General features: G+C 31.3%; 6 protein-coding genes across 6 annotated transcripts in view; 3 read left to right on the top strand and 3 right to left on the bottom strand.

Annotated features, from left to right (window-relative positions):
- The window catches only part of LOC124536636 (bone morphogenetic protein receptor type-1B), a 100,126-nt gene extending 89,101 nt beyond the window's left edge, over positions 1–11,025 (bottom strand). Inside the window, exon 1 of the mRNA XM_047113163.1 lies at positions 10,918–11,025. Within this exon, the coding sequence (XP_046969119.1) occupies positions 10,918–10,921 (4 nt within the window). The 5' untranslated portion in view covers positions 10,922–11,025. The remainder of the gene's footprint in view (positions 1–10,917) is intronic.
- Positions 11,026–11,338: 313 nt separating this feature from the next.
- On the top strand, positions 11,339–12,623 carry LOC124536995 (60S ribosomal protein L34-like). Its single transcript, XM_047113696.1, has 3 exons — positions 11,339–11,423; positions 11,550–11,621; positions 12,238–12,623. Exons 2-3 carry the CDS (start codon positions 11,557–11,559, stop codon positions 12,530–12,532), a joined length of 360 nt encoding a protein of 119 aa, XP_046969652.1. The 5' UTR covers positions 11,339–11,423; positions 11,550–11,556; the 3' UTR covers positions 12,533–12,623.
- Positions 12,624–15,360: 2,737 nt separating this feature from the next.
- Positions 15,361–17,503, top strand: LOC124536707 (serine/threonine-protein kinase RIO3). The gene is made up of 2 exons (XM_047113273.1): positions 15,361–16,855; positions 16,928–17,503. The coding sequence occupies exons 1-2, from the start codon at positions 15,518–15,520 to the stop codon at positions 17,360–17,362; spliced, it is 1,773 nt and encodes a 590-aa protein (XP_046969229.1). The 5' UTR covers positions 15,361–15,517; the 3' UTR covers positions 17,363–17,503.
- Position 17,504: 1 nt separating this feature from the next.
- Positions 17,505–23,639, bottom strand: LOC124536711 (40-kDa huntingtin-associated protein). The gene is made up of 6 exons (XM_047113277.1): positions 23,409–23,639; positions 23,089–23,338; positions 18,452–18,665; positions 18,126–18,204; positions 17,944–18,056; positions 17,505–17,850 (listed from the first exon to the last, which is right to left on the bottom strand). Exons 1-6 carry the CDS (start codon positions 23,471–23,473, stop codon positions 17,684–17,686), a joined length of 888 nt encoding a protein of 295 aa, XP_046969233.1. The 5' UTR covers positions 23,474–23,639; the 3' UTR covers positions 17,505–17,683.
- Positions 18,781–20,679, top strand: LOC124536710. The gene is made up of 2 exons (XM_047113276.1): positions 18,781–19,138; positions 19,472–20,679. Exons 1-2 carry the CDS (start codon positions 19,011–19,013, stop codon positions 20,628–20,630), a joined length of 1,287 nt encoding a protein of 428 aa, XP_046969232.1. The 5' UTR covers positions 18,781–19,010; the 3' UTR covers positions 20,631–20,679.
- On the bottom strand, positions 20,676–22,985 carry LOC124536708. The gene is made up of 3 exons (XM_047113275.1): positions 22,552–22,985; positions 22,142–22,400; positions 20,676–21,932 (listed from the first exon to the last, which is right to left on the bottom strand). Exons 1-3 carry the CDS (start codon positions 22,771–22,773, stop codon positions 20,686–20,688), a joined length of 1,728 nt encoding a protein of 575 aa, XP_046969231.1. The 5' UTR covers positions 22,774–22,985; the 3' UTR covers positions 20,676–20,685.
- Positions 23,640–23,925: the final 286 nt, after the last annotated feature.

The raw sequence follows: 23,925 nt of genomic DNA, 5'->3' as shown, positions 1-23,925 counted from the left end.
GCCGTATAAATGTTTTAGATAAGATAAAATATTCATTTAAGTCTGTTACAAGAGAATAAAATAAAAAAAATCTCGATCAATCCCTACCCAAAGGACTTAAAGATTATAAAATAAGTAAAAAGCGTGATTTTATATTTCATTAATGAATATTAATTTAAAAGGACCACGATCCGTGTTTTCTACATCGCTACTTTGTGCCCGTTTAAAGAATGTATATGTAATAAAAAAATGTGCCCGATAAATCTGTAAACATTTATTTTGTCTATATTTTTTATGAAATTTATTTTTCATATTTTTGTTTCCAATTAAACTTAATCGTCAAATAATCAAATTAAAGATACATTCAGAGATCTATTCACTCACGTAGGCGTATACATTAACTTATAGTTTTAACACAATAATCATAAAAAATAAAATCGTATTAGTATTTTTTTGCTGTCTCTACTTTTAGTCTCACGCACACTAATACATCTTGTAAGCAGCGAGCACAACTCATACTACACGCACCGAATAATTCAACGTGGAGGGGCGCGTCTTCGTGAGTGAACAAATCTATAAAACCTTTTCAATGAGTAATTCTTATATCCACATATAATTTAATTACCCGCATTAAAAGATGACATGTAATGTTAATGTAATAAAGGCTTGCTTGTGTTAGTTAAATCGTACTTCTGACCACATAGATACATCATACTGTATAATACACATAATTCTCATATGCGCGTGTGTGTGATATTTAACTCCATCTAAACAGCTATTGGTTGGATTTTTTTGGTTTGGATTTCTTTTTAAATCTTCCAAAAATTATTTAATGCTGTATACAAAGTCCGCACGAACAAAGTCCGGGGAACTGTTCGCGTGTATATTGTGACACATCTCCCTAATTATGAAAGACATTATATGTTCATTGAAACGTGTTCAAGATAACCTGAGGTCACATTCATAAGAAAATCAATTAAGTCGATAATGGTAGAATGCGACGATAAACTTACGGAAGTTCTTAGAAATTTAAACAAACGAATTTCATAATTGCCGCCAAAAAATTCCACAATCTTATAAGAACTACTTGTACCCTTATCTTACACGAACACGCTTTGAACATTTCTTTTAAACAATTTATTTATTTTTAAGTTTGCGATAAGATAATTTTAATTTCGTGGTTCATTTTTTTTTTCAATTATCCCACTTTTTAATGACGGTGACATCAACTTCATCGTTACATTGTAAATTATTTTAATATTAATCACAAATATATTTTTATCAAAATATGTTTTCGAGTAAAATCTAGTACGACTAACAAGGTCAGACGGCGCCAGCGCTGCCCCCGAGCCCAAAGTCGACGACAATTAACAGCGCAATAAACGCTAATTATAAATCGCCAATCAATCAACAACATTAATAAAACAACAAAATTATAATGGTTATATAATACTACAACATAATATTACATTATAAACATCACTAGAATAAAAAAATGTCGGAACGGAATTCTTCAGCCCTAACAGGAATCGAATCAAGGGCGAACATAATCGATTGTCAACGGAGCAGCGAGGAAAAATTAAACGACACTTTTTGGTGGACAAAACTCCGACGCAATAAATTGATCGGCCCCGACACAAAAACACGACCAAAAAGAGTTAAGCGTTCGGGAGATCTTCGAATACAGATTACTGGGCGCAGGTGTTAAATAAAAATAATAAAATTCGACGCGGACGATGTAAAAAGAGGAGTAGATACGGCCGCGCGGCGCCGAACGAGGCATAATTTCGTTTGCAACGCCCGACCAACAAAAAACGACGTGTACCCCATCGAGTTAACCAAAGCCCGAGCACGCCTCGGCATTCGCCATTCAGAGTCAATCTGCGTTGTCGGCGACTATTTTCATACCTTATAAGCGTGCCCATATCTCCTACGAGCACTCACTTCCCTAATAGGAAATCAAATTATCAAGATTCTATAAAATCTTAAATGGTTACACATGAGAAATCGAGTTAGTCAACAGCGTGAGTACGAACAAATGGAATGTCACCCTTCATCGATCTTTATTGCATATAATCAAACGTACCGAAGAATGATTACCAAACCGTATACTTCCGAGAAGCGCATTCGAGGCAAGAAATGAAAATTATGCGATATGAACACAACTGTCGGCGGAGCGCGCGCAAACTGCAATTAGGAAAGGCAATCCCTCTTCGCACGTACGAACAAATTGCAGGCAATAGTCGAGCCATTCAGCGCTCGACCGCAAAAACTGCTTCAGCATTCGCTGCACGCACATAGCCGATATAAAATCTTGTGGAGTAACGCATCAGTTCGCGTTTAGGATAAACGCTGTACAATCAGTTCAAAGAAATCAGTTTGGAATTCATAAGTCGATTTCGAATAATCCTAAAAATATTCAATTCACTAGCAAGCACGAACAAGATTAAAGAAAACATTATGTAAACAGATGAGACACATACGAACAGTATGTGGACTAGATGTTTTTGTAAGGCTGTAACCCTTCAAACATAAGGCGACGGAAATAGGCCGTAAAGTAGAGCTTAACATCGCAAGAATTCATGGGAGATCCTTAAATAAATACTTGTAAATGTGCCGGTATTAGTGGAGGCTGGTCTGAGCCCGTCTAATTAGGTGCGTGGGGAGGACGAATAAATATAAGGATTATCGTGAGATCTCCTTGATCGCGCGCATACGTTTAAAGGCAGGGACATATAACGTTTGACACAAATCTCCCATGTTTCAACGGCCGGGGCGCACATATTTTAGAATGTCTTCAGTTTATCTTTATTTCTCCATCAGATATTACGGACCAGCTACATAAAATTTCCAACAACTATCGAGTACATAAGCCGTGAAGTACATAAAGTGTTCGTTCACACTTCGTGCTTACTCGTAACTAATGCTATTTTAGTCACAAGAATAATTAAACAATTTATTTTTACTTCTTCGATTATAAAATTAAAATGTTACTTGTTTACATAATACATTACATAAATATGACATCGATTTTAGATTGTTATCTAAAATAAGCTTTTGTTTGAATTACATTAAGTATATTTTTGGAGTTGCATATAAATGTCGCAATATAGAAAGATTTTATGTTTAGAGCGATTTTCAAATATTTACTTAAATTAGAATAAGCATGTGTTCTATTTATGATTATCTACATACATTGGTATGACTTAAATAAACAAGAAAGACTCTCGTAGTCTATGTCCGTAATAAATGATACTTTTAAGCATACGCCCACAGAAACCGAGTTCGGATTTAATCCAGATACAATAAATTAAAGTTTAGACAAAGATCTATGTTACAATCAGTAATATAGATATCTCTAATGGTTACAATTAATATTTGAAATTATATTTCGATAACCTGAAACTAAAATAAGAAGAACGTAACTTGGACGACGTAACTGGTGACAAGGACGATTGATTTGGTAACAAAATTAATTATAAATAATACAATTCTTCTAGTATATGGTTGCGTCTCAGTGTATCAATTGTAATGAAATATAACACTGGAAACAAAAGTTAGTCATTTAAAAAAATACACTGTTGTGTAACTGTTGACTGTCTTGAAAATTGCAAGGAGTCGTTAAGGCATAATTACTAATTTAATTGGCAACGCACCATAGGAAGTAATCGCAGTGCTCCGTGACCATTTAGCTCACTGAGCGCAAAACATCCAGCATTAGATGAGTAATAATGTTTGTACAAAATTCGTAAGGAAATCCGAACGGAATGCGATGCGATGTTTATAATTTGAACAACGCATTGTTGTTACAAATACCTCATTTTAGAGGGGTAACGGCCCAGATTGTAAACTGTGTTATGCTTAAAACAATACGTTCTTAGTATTTTCTCTAAAGGTCATCGACACGTAAATATACGAGTATTCGTACGTTGTTGGTACGATACAACTGTATCGTAAGTATTAATGACGTAAGCCAACATTTCTGCGGACATTTGGAATATTTTTATACTAAGCCTTGAATACCGACTTGAATTTAAAAGTATTTCAGTTTTTAAATAAGGCAAAAAGTTTTTAATGATTCACCTTTAAAAAAAACGAAATTCGATACCTTATATATCACTCGGTTGAAGCTTTTCTTTATACTAATATTATAAAGCAAGCTTGCACTCCAATGAAGGACATGTTCTTCATTTTTCTACCTAACACCACAACTAGTCCCTAAAACGCGAGCAATCTGGGGCGACAACCAATTCTTATTTAAAAAAAAATATATAAAAAATATGTAATACAGAGATATCGTCTCCACTAAACTCATCATAATAAATTGTCATCATAAAGATTTCATGACAGAATATAAATTATCCAAAAAAGGTATTATTAAAATTATCAAAAATAAAAAGCTGGGTGTTGTAAAAGTGCAATTAATCAAAATAAGGGTGGCACAAATTTTAATTTAATGTATTTCAACCAAAACATAAACCATAATCAGTACAATTAAAAGTGCAAAGGATATGATATCTTAGTTTCTAAGATTGGTGGCGCATTGACAATAGAGGAAGTGATTAATACACGCCAATACCGGTAGCTATAGGTGGTGGTAACCACTTACTTCCAGACGGCCCATTTGTCAATCATCTGCGTTTTTAATTTTAAATGAACGTCTTGTTAATATTACAAAAAAAGCATCTAACTAAGGAGGTGGTACTTCTAACGCATTTTTGAATATAACTATCACATGGAATAAAACACCGAGCTCGTATATAATATAATATAAATATAAACAATAAAAAAGCGCCGGCAAGGGAATAAAATAACGACAGCACGAACACATTACAGACAGTTTCCAATTCGTCTCGGCAAAAGTAAATGACCATTGATAATGTTTTACATTATCCGATCCTAATTGCCTTCAAGATTGCCTCCAGCATTTTTTTTTTACTGATTTCCATCGAAATTATTTCTTAAAATCTGTTCATTCCCGATACTCATGATCGATATTCCTGTTTTACTTTCCAAAAAAAATGTGACCATTTCAAACTATTGATTCTTTACAATCCATACTAATATTATTAATGTAAAAGTAACTCTTGTCTAACTGTCGCTCTTTCACGACCAAACCAATGAACCAAAATTGATCAAATTTGGTATTAAGCATACTTGAAGTCCAATGACACATAGTTTTTTGCCTAAAACGTGACAACCAAAACCCTAAAACACGGGTGAAAACTATTCAAATATAAATAATGATGAATTCGAAGGCATAAACTAAAATAAAGTGAGTATATCGGTAATGAACCACACTGCACCCACTCACTTAGTGTTCTATCACTAAAGATTTGGTTTCTCTGTATTCTCGATTAATAGGTAAGTTAGTATAATTATAAGCCAGAGAAACAATAACATTAACATACGATAGATTTAAATTGCCAATAAATATATGATTACCATTTCCTGATGATAATATATAAAGTTACGATAAGATATTTATCTAATTTCGATGCAAATTTTTATAGTCAAATTTAGACAAAACGATACCATTAGCGTGATGGATGTGTTACATATCATTGTATATCTATTTATACGCCATATGTTACTCTCGTATAGTATGTACTATTGTCATTTTGAACACTATTTTTAAGTTAATAAAATCCTTCTGCTTCAATTTGACAATCTCCGTGGTCGAGTAGTATGTAAGGCGGTTTTCATGGGAACGCCACTCCGAGGTCGCGGGTTCAGTTCCCGGCCGAGTCGATGTAGAAATAGGTCATTATTTTCTATGTTATCATGGGTCTTTCTATGTATCTTTGCGAGCTTAGCGTCGTTTCTTCTCGCTAAAAGCTGCTTTCCGAAACGGTGGTAGCGTTAAATTATTGACGATTCAAAAATGCTTTACTTGGATAAAATTTATGATTTTTTTTTTATTTTCTGGGTGTTTATGGTACCTACCGTCGTTTTCTAATTTTCCACAGCACAAGTGCTTTAGCTACTTACATTGGGATCAGAATTATTTATGTCATGTTGTCCAAAATAAAAAATAAAACCAGACCAAGACTTATACAACTAACAGATTAAATCAAATATTAAAATCTAATTTAATCTAATTATTAAAGTTTTGGTAGATTTATTAAGATTCCCTAATAGCACGTTATCTGATTAAATCTCAGTTTAAGTTATTAAGTTTGACTTTCCTCAGCCGGGCTGTACGTAGGACGCGAATAGATAACCAGTCATTTTTCATCCTACGCCCTGAAAAGCAACTAATGAGCTGTTATGTAAGTGTATTCCCTACAAAAGCTTTAGCATTTCATCGACGAGTTGTAATCTACGTCCATTAATAGAGACTCATTTTGATATACTTTCTTGTGCCACGAAGACAGGGTGGTCTTTGTGTTACTGTTATGTCTTGATGTTATGTTGTAATATTAAGAATCATATAATGATCAAACTTTAATCTTTTATTATTTATTTTAATAAATTTAAAAATGTAACATCTCTAAATGTTTTTATATCTGTAATTAAGTAATTTTACTTGTGTTATTGTTGAATCAATTTCTCTATATTCTACATACCACTCTAACTTTAAATCTGACGATTCATAAATGTATGTCGTTTGTTAGTAGAATATTAACAAACAAGGCATATTATTCAACATACTATCTATGGTAATTTAAAACTTGATGATAATCGGACAGTTTCAATTATTTATTTATTTTTGAATAAAGTATTTAACTGTCATAACTTTTTATTTCAAATGTTATAAAAGAACAACGACTTCTCATACGGTGATTTCATCGATTCTTGTAAAAGCCTACTTGAATAAAGTTTAAACAGAATAACTTTGATTCAACTATGAGAAATACTCCCATCATTATATATAACTTAACAAGGACAAAATCATATACTTTATGTAGCATGAATATAGTATAGAAGAAAAATAAATGTATGTATAAACTACGTGTTGAATTCTACCCGAGATGCCTTGGTGTAGGGGAACAATAGTAGGATCAGCGAAGGGCGTCCATTGTCGCGAGGTGTCGGCTCCGAGCTCTATGGAAAAACGAAAGAAAGCGCGACTCACTTTAAGGGCTGCGTCTTAAAAGTAATTTAACTACATTCATATAAAAAAAAAATATTACATTGTTCGTATTTATTTTAATTTAAAAACACCTTTAAAACTTAACGTATCAAAATTTTGATTATCATATCATATACAGAAAAAATATAATCGAAGAATAATTATAAACTAATGTAATTATTATTGTTAATTAAATTAAATGTGTAAATAAAGATAATAATAATCATATGCACTTACTATTACATGATTTTTACGCGACCTAACATTATGTTTTATAGTAATTTTATCATTTGTTTATAATAATACAAAACGAAGATTATGTAAAAGGCTGTGAATATGACGTCACATATTTGAAAACACAGTACTTTAAACACGGAATATAATTCACCTCGTGACACTATACTGCTAATTGACCACATTTAAATACGTAATTGAATATAATCACGGGAAAAACATTTCCACGTCGAGCGTTACGAGACGAAATGAGTCGATACTCGAGACTGGATTCCAATAGTTAGTCTCAAATTTTAAGGAAATAAATGAATCATGGAATGATTAATAAATAGACATCATGAATGAATGTATTATTAGCTTTGGTTTTTGTTTCCCAATTAATTGTTCTATTTAAATATACGTCTATATTATTTTACTTTAAAATGACAATTGAAATGAATTTGAAACCATTGGTATGATAAAATAGATAACTGTGCTGTTTCTTGTAGCTTGTAGCTTAGAATTGTTCTGTTCTGGTTTGAAGATAAATTGAGAAATTGTAACAAGCACAGGGACAACTTATTTTATGGTGGTTCATGGTGTATCGGGATTAAAAGGGTCGGTTAATATATCTGTCTATGGGCGGTAGATAGCAAGTGGTCCATTTGCCAAACCACATACCGCTAAAAATATATATCTTGTTATATTCACTTAAACGTACTTGTACCGTTTGGAATGTAGAGGAATTCTTCCGAGAAGAACCAACGCAATCGTTTCTGTATTTTACAATCGAAGTACGTAAATGTCAACTACAAGGTACACATTTTATATTAATCTCCACATGACAACTATATAATATAAAACTAATTGATATTGTACCTACACCATAAATATGTATTACCAATAATCTTCACTAGATTCAAGGTTTCTGGAAGAGATCTCTTGTTAGAGATAAGTTATCCCTTTGTACACATTTTTCATTTATATAATTTTCTGTATACTCTGTTGGTACATAAATAAATAAATGATTGCACAATGCACATTATGATATTAATTGTAGCACTGTAGAAACATGTATTACATAAAATCAAAGAATTTTATGCAGTCTTGTCTATTCTATTCTATTATGATATGTGCTTTTACATAATATTTATGTTTCACTAGGTCACCTTCGATAATATCATTCCTTTTTGAATAATTATTAATCATTGATTGATATAACTTTACATTACGAACAGAAAAAGTTAATATTTAAGTTCGATTCATCGATTAAATATTATATTTATTAATAAAATCATTTCACGCGGCAACCCTACCAACTTTCCTGCTATTGTTATTACAAAATGACCCATCTCAATGTCGAACGATTCCCAGAATCGAATCCTCGCTCGCCTTCGAGTACCGTGACCAAAAATTTGAACATTTAGGACAACAACATCAGGTAATAAGTAATTTTATTTTTACGTAAAATAAGTTATTACTGGTAGGTCTTCCAAAAAATTAGTATATAATTTATGTGACCACTTTCCTACCTGTGTCTTTACTTCGACTTTCTCATTAAATAACTAAACATCATTTATTAAATTACATACTATACATATAAATCATACATTACTTTACATACAACTTAATCGGACACCATTGCATAAACGAGGGTTGCTAAAACTCTAGGATAGTACCTTATTTTTTGATATAATAATAGTATATCTTTCTCGGAACATAACATATTAAAAAAAAGGTATTATTGATAGGTGCGTACAAAAAAGAAAAACCAACAATCAACGTTTGCATTTAGAATACTCGTAGCCGTAACATAAATACCTAGTATAAAATTATACAATAAATAATTCCGGGCGTAGCATAAAACATTGTTACCCTAACCTTAATATATATCATAAACGCTTTTGAACATTTTATAAAGGCTTATTTCTGACACCACGAATGAAACATGGCGTCTAACAAATGCGTACGCGCATTGATGTCAGGGGCCGTAAAAGAGCATCGAGTCAAAATTCCAAATTAGTTACGACCTTTAGTGTGAGACTGAGATGATAATCTCATTATAAAAAACAGTTCCTTAATACCGTGGTTCTACTTCCATTAAAATTGACCAGTCTGTGAGATTTATAATTAACAATTCACATTATAGCTACATACCTGCCTTATTCATAGACTAGAACATAGAGATGTTATTACTATGTGCAGACATTCATCTAACTTCAGGGCTTAAAGGCTTGTTATCCTCTTTAACCCCACACATAGGAATGAGATAGCAATATAATATCAAAATCCCTAGGTAAGGAATCCATGCATGTTTTCAAAAATACAAATTGAATGAATAAATACTAAATTTAGTTATGATGTTAATTGTAATGATAAATTAATAAGTTGTATAAATAAAAGAGACCTAAAATAGAAAATACAAAATAAGATCAATGGGAAACTTAAATATACAAGAATCTGGGGAAAATTAAAATAATAAGTTGGCAATAATTTAGTACTCTCAAAAATTGGGATTTTTAATTTAAGAATTAACATTGTTTATTTTTAATGATAGTTGAAAATGATGATAAATTATATTGGAATGATGACTTTAGTTTTAATCAAATTCTACAGTAACCTACTAAATATGCTGTCATTTATAATTATTTAGGTAAATAATCTTTTTTCAAATGTAATTTTTTTCTCATAAAAGAGAGTAAATGTTTAATAATCTACTGAACAAATTAATAATTATAGCAGATGTTTTATGTTTCTACTGATGTTTCTGATGAAATATTCATTTGGTAATAATGTATTTTATAACATTTTTATTTTATTACAGGATTAAGAGAATTACTGCAAATGATAAACAAAACATTTTAGTAAAATACATATCTACTTATAATAAGTTAATTATATGAGTAAACCTTTTTACTAAACATTTTATAAAAAACATATTTTTTTTATACTAAGCAAAGGATCTCCATCATCTCCATGTGAGAGAAGATTAGAAAAATTGGAATTATTTTACTTGTGTGTTGATGTTGAAAATGGAACTTAAAAGTCAACAAAATGATAACAATTTCGAAATATTCTTACGTAATATTTTTTAAATAAATTACCTCTTTTATTCTTATATGTTTTAATGTTTACAAATAACCGGTCAACTCATTTTACTACACACTATCATTCGCTTCTATACGCGATAAGGAATGCCATCTATTGTCAAAAAAGCAAACTAAACAACGAAGAAACCATAACATGACAGCAATATATTAAAAATGTATTTGATTGATAAGTATAAAATACTATGAAATATTTAAATAAGAATACAGAAAATTCATTCCAAATTCAAATTATGTCGAAACTATGGAAATTTGTATGGAAACGAAATTTTGTATTCAGACGGTATCAATTCAATTCAATTCGTAGCAAAATATCATTAGAATACATTTTGCTTGATTAGTATCACATTAATATACATACAATATGCTTCGAAAATATTTTAAAAATGTAATGAGTGCAGTAATTAATTCCATGTTTTGATTGTAAGACAACCCAATCATCTGTTATCTGCTTTGGAATGTCAATGACTAACAAGATCATTATAGTTATATGTTATTTGGTGACCAGTTATATATTTTTAATGAAAACCATTATTCACTTACCCATTTTTTCTTAAGTATCTTCGAAAAACACGATTTTTCCCAAATTTAAACACAAACACCAAAAACATCACACAATGGCAGCCATTTTACTAACCTTGTAATCAATATTGCCACAACAAATTAAAAAACAAATTAGAATTATTGAAGTACATAATGCATATTTGTTCCTTCTAAAAAATCATGAATTCTATAATTAACTTGTATTTTTTTTTAAGAAGTGTTTATAAAATACAAATCGGCACACCTTTTACAATAATTATTTTGTCAACAAATATCTTATAAATATACCAAATATTTATACAACTTTTCATCTGTTGTCTTTAAGATAGTTAATAAAAAATGTACATAACTTTTTTTCATAACTGTTTAATTATTAGCTATTATAAATTATTTTAGTCTTATTGCCTTTATATTCCATAATCACTAGCAACATTTTCAAGCTAGCATAGAAATGTTGCCATAAAAAATTTGTTGTTATTCTTTTCTTGTTAACAGCTGTCAAAAAGGTACGGATTTGGTGCAAGTGCAAAGAAATCGAATTAAATCGAGCTTTTATTATTAAAAATATTACCGGTGCTATGGTGATTTAATAAGTTCAGTGCTTTTTACATATAATTTACTTTATATTTCAGCTTCAAAATGGTACAGCGACTTACGTTTAGGCGACGTTTGTCGTACAACACCAAGTCAAACCAAAGGAGAATGTGAGTGTATATTTCATTATTTCTAAAACAACTCGTGGTCATTTTCTATAATTTATAGTAAATTCTGCAATACTTCTTTAAACATATAATTCATATTGATATTTCATCAATAATTATACATAACCTCAAATTTTCCGGCAGTGAATTTCAATTTCATTTCAAGTATATGTCAGCTTTCAATTTAAACATATAACTATGTATTTAACTTTATGTAATTAATATAAATAGTAGTCTGTAAACCAAAAACAATATTGTGACTAAGACCTCACATTGTTAAATGAATAAACGAGATACTTATGTGATCTTATAGAATAAGTGGTATACTTATCTTCCTAATTACTAAATTAACATTACAACAAGGTAACATTGGTACCCTAACTAACCTAATGTAATGATAGATGTGTTAAGAGGAAATATGTTTATTTTCTAACAGTTGTAAATATGGACACAAAGCCTTAAAAGAATTATAATAAATGCAATCCAGTGGTGCTTAATCTTAATGAATATTATTAATTGTTGTCACCCTCAAAAATATCAGAAAGATATAAAAATATTGTTAATGACTATTTTACTTTATTATTTGCAACCTCTCACCAAAATTCATCTTTATTTTCAGTGTACGAACTCCAGGTGGACGTCTTGTCTATCAGTATGTCAAGAAGCCCAAGAAGATCCCGAGATGTGGCCAGTGCAAAAGCAAACTCAGAGGTATCCAGCCTGCCAGACCTGCAGAGCGCTCAAGACTTTGCTACCGCAAGAAGACCGTTAAGAGAGTGTATGGTGGTGTACTCTGCCACAAGTGTGTTAAACAGCGCATTGTGAGAGCTTTCTTAATTGAAGAACAAAAGATTGTTAAGGTTCTTAAGGCACAACAAGCGACTGTTAAGTCTGGCAAGAAGGCCGCAAAATGAACATTAGGGTGTAAATAAAATTATTAAAAAACTATTTTTGTTTTCTTTTTAATACTGATTTTAACGTTAAATAAAAAATTTAAGAATTGTAGTGTTTTACAAATTCATAAAGGAATATATACACCAATTGCCATAGATATTGTCAAATGCACTGCATACATAATAAATTTAGTTATCTTTTCATTTGAGTAATTGAAAACGAAGTAAACAAACATGATTTCATTTATTAAAATGAGGGACTTTTAAGTCTATTTTAATATCCTATTCAAATAAGGGTTTGTGAATGACATTATTTAAGATGACACATACCAGTATCTTCACGATGTTTTCCTACAGTACCGAAAACTAAATAAACACTATAATCAGTAGTTCGCGGCTTCGCACCTTTTAATCGGCTATCTAATTTCATTTTGCTCTTAATCCATTTTAAATCTGACGAAGACTAAATTCAAGTGATGAATATTTTAACATATCAAATACAGTGGTTACTTCTAAAAAAATGGAACGCCAATAATTTCTAAATTCTATCTGTTGACGTGATAACGCCAAATACAGTGGCAATGCCAAGTGACATTTGATGAAGTGGAACTGATGATGAAGACCACAACTGGTAACCAGAACCTATTAGTAAGTAACTATTTTACGGGTTTAGTTCTATTTCTTTAAGATAGTCGTCAAGCAATTGATGTTAGTAAACATACCTATGATGAAGTCTAGCTGATGGTGGACTACCAGGAGAACTCCTCAATGATTAACGGAATTGCATCGGGAAAAATGGTATTGTCTAATTGGCGATGAGCAGTTACCATTAGGCTATTGTAACTTAGGTAACGCTTAATTTGAGTTGCAGTCCACATCGTATTGAAACGGCGTTGAGTTATGTTTAGAGTCGACAGTCAAATAATGGGATTCTTTGTGAGCATATGACCAAGGCACTTTGAATAAAACCGAAATCACTATAGGTGTGCCTATAAAGTTTGAGGAGTTCCCTCGATTTCTCCAGGATCCCATCATCAGATCCTGATCTCCTGACAATGGGACCACCTGTAAAACATGCCCTTTCAAGCAAAAAAAGAATTGTCAAAATCGGCCCAGCCATATTCAATAATTCGGTAACATACATAAAAAAAAGAGGCCCCGACGAATTGAGAACCTCCTCCTTTTTTTGAAGTCGGTTAAAAACAGGCCGTGAAATGTAAATGAACCGAGAAGGGAATAACTATTATATATAAGAATAAGAATGTTTAATTTGTTTTTTATTATGAATTAAATATAACGAAAAATATATTATTGTCAGGAGAACAGGATCTGATGATGGGATATTGAAGAAGTCGAATGAACTCCCCAAATATTAATATAGGCACATCTGTGCGATTTAAGTTTTTACGGTTCCGTAGTCAAGACGGAACCCTTATAGTTTCGTCCTGTTTGTCTGTCTGTTCGCAGTTTTGCTCCGAGGTACTTAATAATAAAAAGCTGTATTGTAAAGCTGTATTTGACATCAGTATACATATGAATTAGGCTGAGAAAATCATGCAATAAAATCTTTAAAAAACATTTTTGGGATGTTTATTTATAAAGTGAGTAAAAAAAACTATTTTATCCCATAGTTTGAGGTATCCTTGGATAGGTCGCTAATGATCATTAGAACTGTTTTATAAAAAAAAATTTACTATTTAACGGTTTTGTTTCGACTACTTTAATATGGTTGCTGAGCAATACATGTTTGTCAACATGTAAGTATTTGGTAAAATATAGCTGTTGGGGAGACTATTTTTAGTAAATGTTAAATATTAATTGATACTAGGCTCTTGTAGCAGCTTAACGGCTTTAGCTCAAAACAATTTACTCACGCAAAATAAGAAAGAACAGGGCTGCGTTGAATGCCTTTCATGACACACACATACGATGCGTATTATGTAATTTCTTTTTTCGAAAAATACAAAAGCTGTTCAAAATAATGTAAAACAAAATATTTACTATTTATTACCGGTTTTAGCAAGTCTTTTATTTTAAAGGTAGAGATTGTGATTGTGCTGTTTTCTATTTCCTAATAGAAAAGAAACAACAATGAAAAGCAGTAAATACATTTTTATAAATAAAAAAAACCGCCTTCAAAAATGAACTAAAAAGAAAAAAATAATCAGTTGCATCCATATCCAATTTACGATTTTTTAATCACCTTTTGAAGTCGGTACCAACAAAGTAAATAAATTCCTATATTTAAATCATTTAATTTGTATCGATAGTGAGGTTTGTCTAATGGTGTCATCTATACAATAAATAGATTTAGTTTTTGTATGTATGTATTATGTACCTATATTAGTAATGTTGGCACCGACTTTGAGAGGTGATTAAAAAATCGTAAATTGGATATGGATGTAACTGATTATTTTTTTTCTTTTTAGTTCATTTTTGAAGGCGTTTTTTTTTTATTTATAATAATTTATTTGTCTATAATGACTGGACTATCAGTGATATCGATGATATCGTGATCGACATTTATCGAATTTTTAACTTTTCAGAATAGAAACATGTACATCGTAGTAATCGCAATAAAAGAGCACCATTGATCCAATAAAATTGCCGTTGAGATTGGAAATTCTAAAATTCCTAGGAAAGTAGCCTGTCTGTTCATACTCTCTCTGGTTGGCACCTGCCACCGTTTCCAATATCAAGCCATATTATATTATAGCACGCTTAGCATATTTGAAAATAATAACTTTAAATCGGAATAGTAATTATTTTACCATTTTCAATGTTTTTAATCTGTACATAACAAATTTGACTCTCCAACTTAACAAATTTGACAGTTGTCTACCAAATCAATATTTCTCGTTATCTGTGGTAAAAATAAATTTACTTTGATTGAATTGAAGTATACACAATATTGTGAAATAAAATTTTAATTACGTACAAATCTAAATATATATTTATTTTAACAACTATTTGAAAACTGTGATATTTTTAATTTATTTAATTAAGATGTCGAATCCCTGGAAGAAAGTTTCTGTACCCTGCGATACACAAAATTTGTCTGATATTATGTCAGAGGAATATGCTAAGGGTCTGCAGGTTAAGGAGGAGATAAAGTTTGCTGAGCAAATATCAGATAACCACGTTAGTGCAGAATCTACAGAACTGTCGCCTGATATTCTACGCCAAATAGAGGAATCTAATGTAAAAGAGTATTGCGATTCAGATGCTATTATTGCAAAAGTTTTGCAATGTCAATTCGATAAAGAATATGATGACGAAATAAAAAGAGTTGAAAAGAAGCGAAATGGAGACGCCAAGGTATCTGTGTCCTTTGATAATTATCGCAATGTTCCTGAACATTTGGTGTATGACTCTGAATCTGACGACGAAGACCTGGGGCTCGCTCATAAAAAAGATTGGGATCGATTTGAAACAAACGAAAAAGAGTTCGCTAGCCTTCCCAAGCGCGGATATATTATGAAGGATGGTGAAATGGTCACCAAACATGATAGCACTATTAATGGGAGGAGGAATGCTTGCAAAGTTATGGCATTTCCACCTGAAGTATGCACAGGCGATGGTGCTGGATTCGACATGAAACTATCAAATTCTGTGTTCAACCAATTGAAAGAGCATACTCGTTGGAACCAAGCTCGTAAACACAAGATGTTGGACAGAAAAGAGAGCCAAGCTACTGCCGAAATGGGTCTTGATGAAGCAACAAGACTTATTCTTTTTAAGCTCATCAATAATGGTATGTTAGAAGACATCAATGGAGTTATATCAACTGGTAAAGAATCAGTTGTATTGCATGCCAATAGCGATCAGTCTTACCTAGAGATGGTTTTACCTAAAGAATGTGCAATAAAGGTCTTTAAGACTACTCTAAATGAGTTCAAAACTCGTGACAAATATATAGAAGCAGACTACAGATTTAAGGATCGTTTTTCTAAGCAGAATCCACGGAAAATTGTACATATGTGGGCAGAGAAAGAGATGCACAACATGATGAGAATACAGAAGATTGGTTTGAACTGCCCTGAAATGGTTTGCTTGAAGAAGCATATTCTTGTGATGTCTTTTATTGGTAAAGATAATAAACCTGCACCAAAACTGAGAGATGTTATTATGAAGCCAGAAAAATGGCCCAGTGTTTACAATGAAGTCGTAGAGGCCATGCATAAATTATACAATGTGGGGCACTTAGTGCATGCAGATTTGTCAGAATACAATATTCTTTGGTGGGAAAACAAATGTTGGTTTATAGATGTATCACAGTCAGTGCAGCCAGATCATCCTAATGGTCTAGAATTTCTCTTAAGGGACTGCCGTAATATTATTAATGTAAGTAATATACTGAATATTAAACTAAATAGTGTAAAGCAATTTAATTTAATTTTGTTTTCTTTTGTACAGTTCTTCGAAAGGAAAGGAGTTCCAGACATTATCACGGCTGAAGATTTGTTCAAGTCTATCACTGGATTTGAAGAGGTTGACGTTAATATGTTGGAAGGTGTCCATGCCACCTACAATTCCTTATCTTCACATTTTGAGATTGCTCCAGATGACAATAGGAATATCAGTTACCCATTTGAGTATTGCTGGCAAAAAACCAGTGAAAGCAAGAAAGGAAAAAGTGACAACAGTGATGAGGAAGATGATGAATTTGATGAAATGTGGTCTCGTTCTAAGGATAAAGAAATTGTTGATATTTCTGCCAACTTTGGAAATGAAGTGAAGATTGACAATTGTCTGATTGATAAAGAAGTCAACTTTGGTGATGTAATAGATGTTGCTATACTTAAAAATCATGGGGATATAAGTAGTAGTGACATAGATAAAAAATCTTAATAGTTCCATTCATTATGTATCTTGAAATAAAATATTATAAGTGTTGTTTTTTAGAAACACTTTAAGAGAGAAGAAAAATGGTGCATAAAACTAGAAAAAGACAAAAAAAGGAAGTGGTAACAAATAAAGTGACTAAATGAGCTGAGTTTTTTATTGTTTATTTCCTCTGAATCTTAAGATTTAATTTTTGAATAAATAGCATATACATATAACATAACAATATAGACAATCCTTTAAAGAATCAAAGTAATAGTTGCAAATTATCAAACATTAAGCAACATTATTATTTATCACAATAAAAAAACAATCTGCTCTGCATTATCATTCAGATTTCTTTTCAATAATAGTTTCCAGCAACTCTCTCTGTTCTATGGTAAAATATGGATTAATATCAGAAGCTATACTAATCAGAGATTGTTGATCCATACAGCTGCTAGAGATAATAATAGACTGTAGTTTTAACCTTAAATCAATGTTGAATGGAATAGCTGGAAAAAAATAATTGATATGTTATTTTAAATGTATGATGATGGTTACACACCATGGAAATGAGTTAAAATTGTGTTTAATTCTGTAATTACCGTCACTATCTTCATCATACAGCAAATTATCCAACATTTGTTTTAATGATGCAGAATTTGTATCTTCATCCGGATCTACTAAGAGGACCAAAAGAACTCTGCTGATTTGTAACCTGTAGTTAAAAAGATTTGTAAAATTTGTACTGAGTGAACAAATAATAATATTAATGTGTTAAACTTACTCTGTCAAAATACCATCAGGGATATAAATATTAGAATCGCAAATTTTGTTTGCAGTTTCCAATGCTATATCATATTTTCCTAAAAGTGACAAAAAGTTAATTTAATGATATTATTTTTTAGAAAAAGTTAGGAAAATGATAACGAGAATCTTCATTTAAATAATTAATGGTGCTATTAAATAGTAAAGGTAAGAACGCGGAATGATGGTGTCATTTCAATTTAGATCAACAAAAGGATTTAATACATTTTTATTTTATTTAACTGTTGTCTCTTAAAGTGATTTGACTTATTTATTTAATAAAAAACAGCTTTGTATAAACCATACCACACTTAATGAGTAAGTTCACTAAATTTCTCATGCACATTAATTTCATTGTGCTGTCTTCAATTATATCAACTGCTTGCTCATAATAGGCCAAGGCCTCATGTTTGTGATCGAGTTCTATGAGTTCATTGGCCAATTCTAATAGTATTGATGTGCGGATTGGAGACTTTGCTGGATATTTGGTTAGAGCTTGCATATAGCAACCTATAGCTGCCTGAAAGATTTTTAATTTTAATCCATAAATAGTTACTATTAATAATAGGCGTGTCGACAGTGTTAAATAATTTAAGATGTTTTGATTTTATCGAATAATCTATATTTAAAGATATTTTTTAAAGAATTTTATTATAATAAATAAATTGAGATTAATAAGATATTCAATAAAAATTAAGCTGTAAAAACTACAATCGGCCATTTTGAATGAAACACCAATCACAGCGCATTACGTCACGTCTATATAAATATCACTGAGAAGCTTCAGATTTTGTTGTGTTTACGCATATTTATTGAGTTTTTTATCGATTTGTTACCATCAGTGCCATTTCTCGACATCATAACGATGGAGCCAGGCTATATAAAGGCAACAAGCTCTAATTTACCGAGGATTGATATACTGATGTTAGGAGAATTCCTCGCATCAAATAAAGATTTTTGCTCCTCCGAGTTCAGAAATGTAAAAACCTCCTTGTAAGTATATAAAGTTTGTATTTATCTGAAGATGTTCAAACATTTCGTGACATTGGTCAACAATGAAATATTTTCATTTTTACAAAAATAAGATTATCTTTTAGGTTATGTAACTACTTCACTTTTTTATGTTGTAACAAGAACATAAACATGTCTTTAACAATATAGAGAGTATATTTTAACACCTACAAACAGTACCTATGTCTCATTATAAAATTTTATCTGTAAATACATATTATGTACATACTTATTTCTAACATGTACTATGATTAACGTAAACACCATGTCAAGTCAGTATGTAGATGTTGTCCTGATTATTGTTATTTATTCCAGGTCTTCAAGACCATCCTATGGCGATGATGCAATCAGTTATGTACAACTGAAAAGAGAAGAGAATGTCTGCACAGTAAAGTGCAAGATTTGCCCGGAACATAAAGTCCATGCAAAGTTGTATGCAGTCACTTTGATAGTTGATGAAGATAATGAGAAAGTCATATCAGTTCAGTGTCATGATTGTGTTGCAGCTCAGGGTGGCTGTAAACACGCCATAGCTTTGCTAATGTGGGTCCATCGGCGAAGCGAAGAACCTTCATGTACTGAAGTACAGTGCTATTGGCTAAAATCAAAGCTCTCAAGAGTTGGCACTACTTTAAAGTATATTTCAGCAAAAGAGTTAGCCAAAGGAAGCCCTATAGTGCCATCTAATCAAAAAGTTTTAGAAAGATTTTTAGAAGAAAGCAAGAAAAGAAAAACTTCCAACTGTGAAATATTAAAATATCAACATGATTATGTTTTTGATGACCTACTGAGTGCGTCAATGCACCATCTGGTATTGACATACAAAGAAGAGTGTCCTGATGTATTTTTAAGTAAGGTCAACTTGTCTGTTGAAATTATAAATAAAATTGAAAATCAAACAAGGGACCAGTACAAAAATAATCTGTGGCATGAACTCAGATATGGCAGGATAACCGCTTCTAAAGCATTTGAAGTCAGTCGGTGCAAGACTGATGATGGTACACTCATTGCAACAATCATGGGGGGAAAAATAATAGACACACCAGCCATGAAACGTGGGAGGTATTTAGAAGCTCAAGTGAAAGATATAGTTAGCAAGAAGCTTGGGAAAAAAATAAAAGATAGTGGACTGTTCGTATCAAAAATGTATCCCATGTTAGCAGGTTCCCCTGATGGAATATGTGACGACTGTATTATTGAGATTAAGTGTCCCATAAGTGATAAAACTTATTTAAATTATGTAAATAATGGTAAACCGAGTAAAAAATGCTTTGCACAGATGCAGATGCAAATGTTTCTGAGTGGCATAAATAACTGTTACTTTTGTGTAGCAAACCCAAATTTTTGCATCAATAAAGAAGTAGAAATTTTATCTATAAAATTTGATGAAAGTTATATATCAGAATTTCTTGTTAGTGTTATTTCTTTTTGGAAATCCCATGTGTATCCACTTTTATATAAAAGTATAGAATAGGAAATAAAAGTATAGAACAGAAAATAAAAAAGTAATTTGCTTACATAAATGTGTTTTATTTAATTAGTGCATCTTGTACATTTATCAAACCACAAGCTATAGTTATTACTTCATCAAGTACTTTAACTAAACTTAAGTTAAGACATGCATGGGGTTTTAACATGTTAAATTCTCGTATTCGTCGGATCAATCTTTCAACATGGATCCGCAAACTTGCAATTTGTTTTGTTTCCTTCGCTTCAGCTTTTGTAAGCTTAGCTCCAGAGACAACACTTGGAGGCCTTACTAACCGCACACCCATTTGTCTCAAATAAACTTCAATATGTTTGAAACCACGGTCTGCCATGACCCACATACCTGGTTGCAAACATTTTGAAAAATCAGATGTTTCGACAATACATGTGTCAGTAATTCGGCCTCCATAACCATTTGATATATAATTTATTAGCCCATTTGGAGTACAAGATACAAGATATTTTATAGTGTTTGCTTTCTTATAGTCTGACCAAGAAAGTGCTTGGTTTAAGGCCTTTGATGGCTTTTGGACTTCAATTTCCAAGCAGTCTATTAAACAAGTAACTTTACTATATTTATGCCTGAAAGCCATAGGTAAATTTTTTTTAATTAAGTCTTTATCTAATTTTACAATAAAAGGACGCAATACGCTTGCTATAACAGGTATATTTTTAAAAAATATTTTGCTTGGATACGATTTATCCATGCCAAAATCATCAGCAAGTTCACGGAAAGAATTATTCAGTTTAATTTTTTTAAGACATAGTAAAATATGTTCAAATGGTATACCTGTCTGTTCTTGAATCACATTCACTAAATAAAAACAGTTTAAAGGAATGCCAATATAAGCACGGGGATTATTATTAATTCTTCTCAAAGTACAATTTAAATTATTTAAATCTTCTCTCTTTTTGTCATCATCTATCATTTCGCTACAATCTGATATAGACTCTATTTGAAGAGATTTTGTGGATGGTGATGAGTCTGGCTGAGCCAAAGAGGGAGTATAGGAAGTATCACTATCTGATTGTTCTATTTTTCTTATTATTTTTGACAACACAGTTACACTTGGTTTTGATGGGTTACTATTAATAATAGTTTTTATTTTAAATGGTGATGTAGAGACGGAGTGCTGAGATGGCTTCAATGGTGATGTCATCTGATTTACCAAACTGGCTTTTGTTTGGATAGCTTTGCTTCTAAAAGTTTTACTGATGTACACTTGTACTGATTTATCTAGCATTCTAGGTGTTGGTGGTTGTGTAGCTTCTTCAATAGTCTGCTGAACTGTAAAAGAAAATATATAATTATTACTAAATTAAAGAGATTACTAAGTAACAAAAATCTTTATATGATTTGTGTTTTGGCAATGGAGGTGCTTTATTAATTTAAATAAATGTTAGTATCTTTTTATTCATATAAGAATGGTGAGAAATTAAGAATATATATATATATATTTATGATTGCGATGGACTAATGAATATTAAAATACATACCTGAGCTACTGGATGCATTTGCAAGAGATTGTAAATTTTCTGTAACCATTCTGCTTTCTTCAAATTGCTTTTCGCATTCTTCTACAATCATCATCCTCCGTTTCTTTGCTACATGGGGTCTCTCTATTAAGTCAGACATTCTCGTTAACCTGTCTGGCTGACATATAAATTTTTTGGGCATGCAACCTGGTTTCATTCGAACTTGCGATACCGATCCCATTATATGATACTCCATATAGTTCTCCATATCATTTGGCAACTGCAAGATTAAAATAATTGATGAGAAGAAACATAACCAACATAAACATAACCTCAATTGTTATTGTGAAGCCTCACTCAATATTTAAAATTTTTCTACGGTAAACAAAGATTTCAACTTTAAAATTAATATCATAATATAACATACTCACATCAAAGTGGTCTTCACAGAAATAAAGTGGTGTATTCGTCGCTACACTGTTTGGGTTTCGCCGAGCTAGCTTTAACCACTTATCTCGTATTATTTTCTTGTGTGGAACATACACAAACAACTTATTAGGGTTTACGAGAGACGTATTTTTACATAAAGGGACCGCACACGACTTATAAACCTTGGAATTCATTTTTTCAGTTAAATTTTCTTTGCAGCACATACAAAAAATGACAACGAGAAGCTTGTTTATATACCCGTGACGTCACGACGTCGCCATGACACTTACGAGCTGTTTTCATACTCCAATGTCAAAGATTAAAGAAAATTAATAAAAACTGCCGTAAGGCTTATTTAATTACCGAAATATAGTGTTTTTCGTATCAAATATGTGTGTACATACAATATGAAAGAGAATTTGAAAATCATTCGTCATGCCTATTGCAATGATATTTCTGATTCATTCATTTTTTATAATAATAAGTTTCAGAAAGTTGAGAAACAATTTGGTAAATAAAAGTAATCTACGCTTATTCACCTCCAAATTCTCTCTATCTGGGCTGTAAAATTTCAATGATATTAGTTTTTTTTCAGCTTTCATAAACTGTCGAGCTGCAGCAATATACTGTTCAGCTTCACCTAGGAAATTTCCTGCTGACGCTTCACACTTTGCCGCTCCAATATACGTTTGACCAGCAAACGCAGGTTGCTCTAAGTGTTCACATTGTATGGCGAGAGCTATGAATTCATTTGTAGCCTCAGATATATTTGGCTTACGCATAAACCTCCTGTAAACATAGAATTACGTAAATAATAACTACAATTAACTGATTACTGCACTCAAAGTCTTCGACATACTTTTTCAACTTCGTATTAATATTGATGTATTGTTCATTAAAACTAGCACTTAAATCTGTAGCCATTATAATATTGTGTATAGAAAATACTGAAGATGCAAGTTATATATATCGCTAAAATCTATTAGAGTATAACTAATATAAAATTCGTATTTTGTGCAACAAATTACGACCTCAAAACAAAAACAATTTGAATTGTATTTGTTGACATTGATTAATGAGTTGACAACTGTCTTGTGTGTATTGAATCAATTGAGAATTATGTCAATTTATCAAATTATCGATTATTAGTGTAATAATATCGACACTATTTTGTAATTACTTGAACTGAAAAAGTATCTAGGTATTTTTCAAAGGCCAATATTGTTGTATCTTTTTGTGAAACGTTATATCATATTTCAAAAATACAGTACATAAATTGATAAAACGATTATTTGGTGGTCGACAATTAATTAATATAATCAACAGTTATATTATTGACTTGATTGATGGTATTATTTGTATCGAATACTCTATGT

The sequence above is a fragment of the Vanessa cardui genome, chromosome 17, assembly GCF_905220365.1.
Source record: "Vanessa cardui chromosome 17, ilVanCard2.1, whole genome shotgun sequence".
In the NCBI taxonomy this organism is placed as follows: Eukaryota; Metazoa; Arthropoda; class Insecta; order Lepidoptera; family Nymphalidae; genus Vanessa; species Vanessa cardui.
Note: the sequence above shows the minus strand (reverse complement) of the source record. Positions and strands in the feature narration are given on the sequence as shown.

What these genes read in the sequence shown, in the direction of transcription:
- LOC124536995 (XM_047113696.1), top strand. Translation starts at nt 11,557, where the DNA reads ATGGTACAGCGACTTACGTTTAGGCGACGTTTGTCGTACAACACCAAG. An exon ending in AAGTCAAACCAAAGGAGAAT is followed by an intron (nt 11,622 to 12,237) that starts GTGAGTGTATAT and finishes CTTTATTTTCAG; the next exon opens with TGTACGAACTCCAGGTGGAC.
- LOC124536707 (XM_047113273.1), top strand. Translation starts at nt 15,518, where the DNA reads ATGTCGAATCCCTGGAAGAAAGTTTCTGTACCCTGCGATACACAAAAT. An exon ending in ACTGCCGTAATATTATTAAT is followed by an intron (nt 16,856 to 16,927) that starts GTAAGTAATATA and finishes TCTTTTGTACAG; the next exon opens with TTCTTCGAAAGGAAAGGAGT.
- LOC124536710 (XM_047113276.1), top strand. Translation starts at nt 19,011, where the DNA reads ATGGAGCCAGGCTATATAAAGGCAACAAGCTCTAATTTACCGAGGATT. An exon ending in AGAAATGTAAAAACCTCCTT is followed by an intron (nt 19,139 to 19,471) that starts GTAAGTATATAA and finishes TATTTATTCCAG; the next exon opens with GTCTTCAAGACCATCCTATG.
- LOC124536708 (XM_047113275.1), bottom strand. Translation starts at nt 22,773, where the DNA reads ATGTGCTGCAAAGAAAATTTAACTGAAAAAATGAATTCCAAGGTTTAT. An exon ending in TCTGTGAAGACCACTTTGAT is followed by an intron (nt 22,401 to 22,551) that starts GTGAGTATGTTA and finishes TTAATCTTGCAG; the next exon opens with TTGCCAAATGATATGGAGAA. An exon ending in AAATGCATCCAGTAGCTCAG is followed by an intron (nt 21,933 to 22,141) that starts GTATGTATTTTA and finishes TTTCTTTTACAG; the next exon opens with TTCAGCAGACTATTGAAGAA.
- LOC124536711 (XM_047113277.1), bottom strand. Translation starts at nt 23,473, where the DNA reads ATGGCTACAGATTTAAGTGCTAGTTTTAATGAACAATACATCAATATT. An exon ending in CAGATAGAGAGAATTTGGAG is followed by an intron (nt 18,666 to 23,088) that starts GTGAATAAGCGT and finishes AAAATCTTTCAG; the next exon opens with GCAGCTATAGGTTGCTATAT. An exon ending in GTATGATGAAGATAGTGACG is followed by an intron (nt 17,851 to 17,943) that starts GTAATTACAGAA and finishes ATTTTTTTCCAG; the next exon opens with CTATTCCATTCAACATTGAT.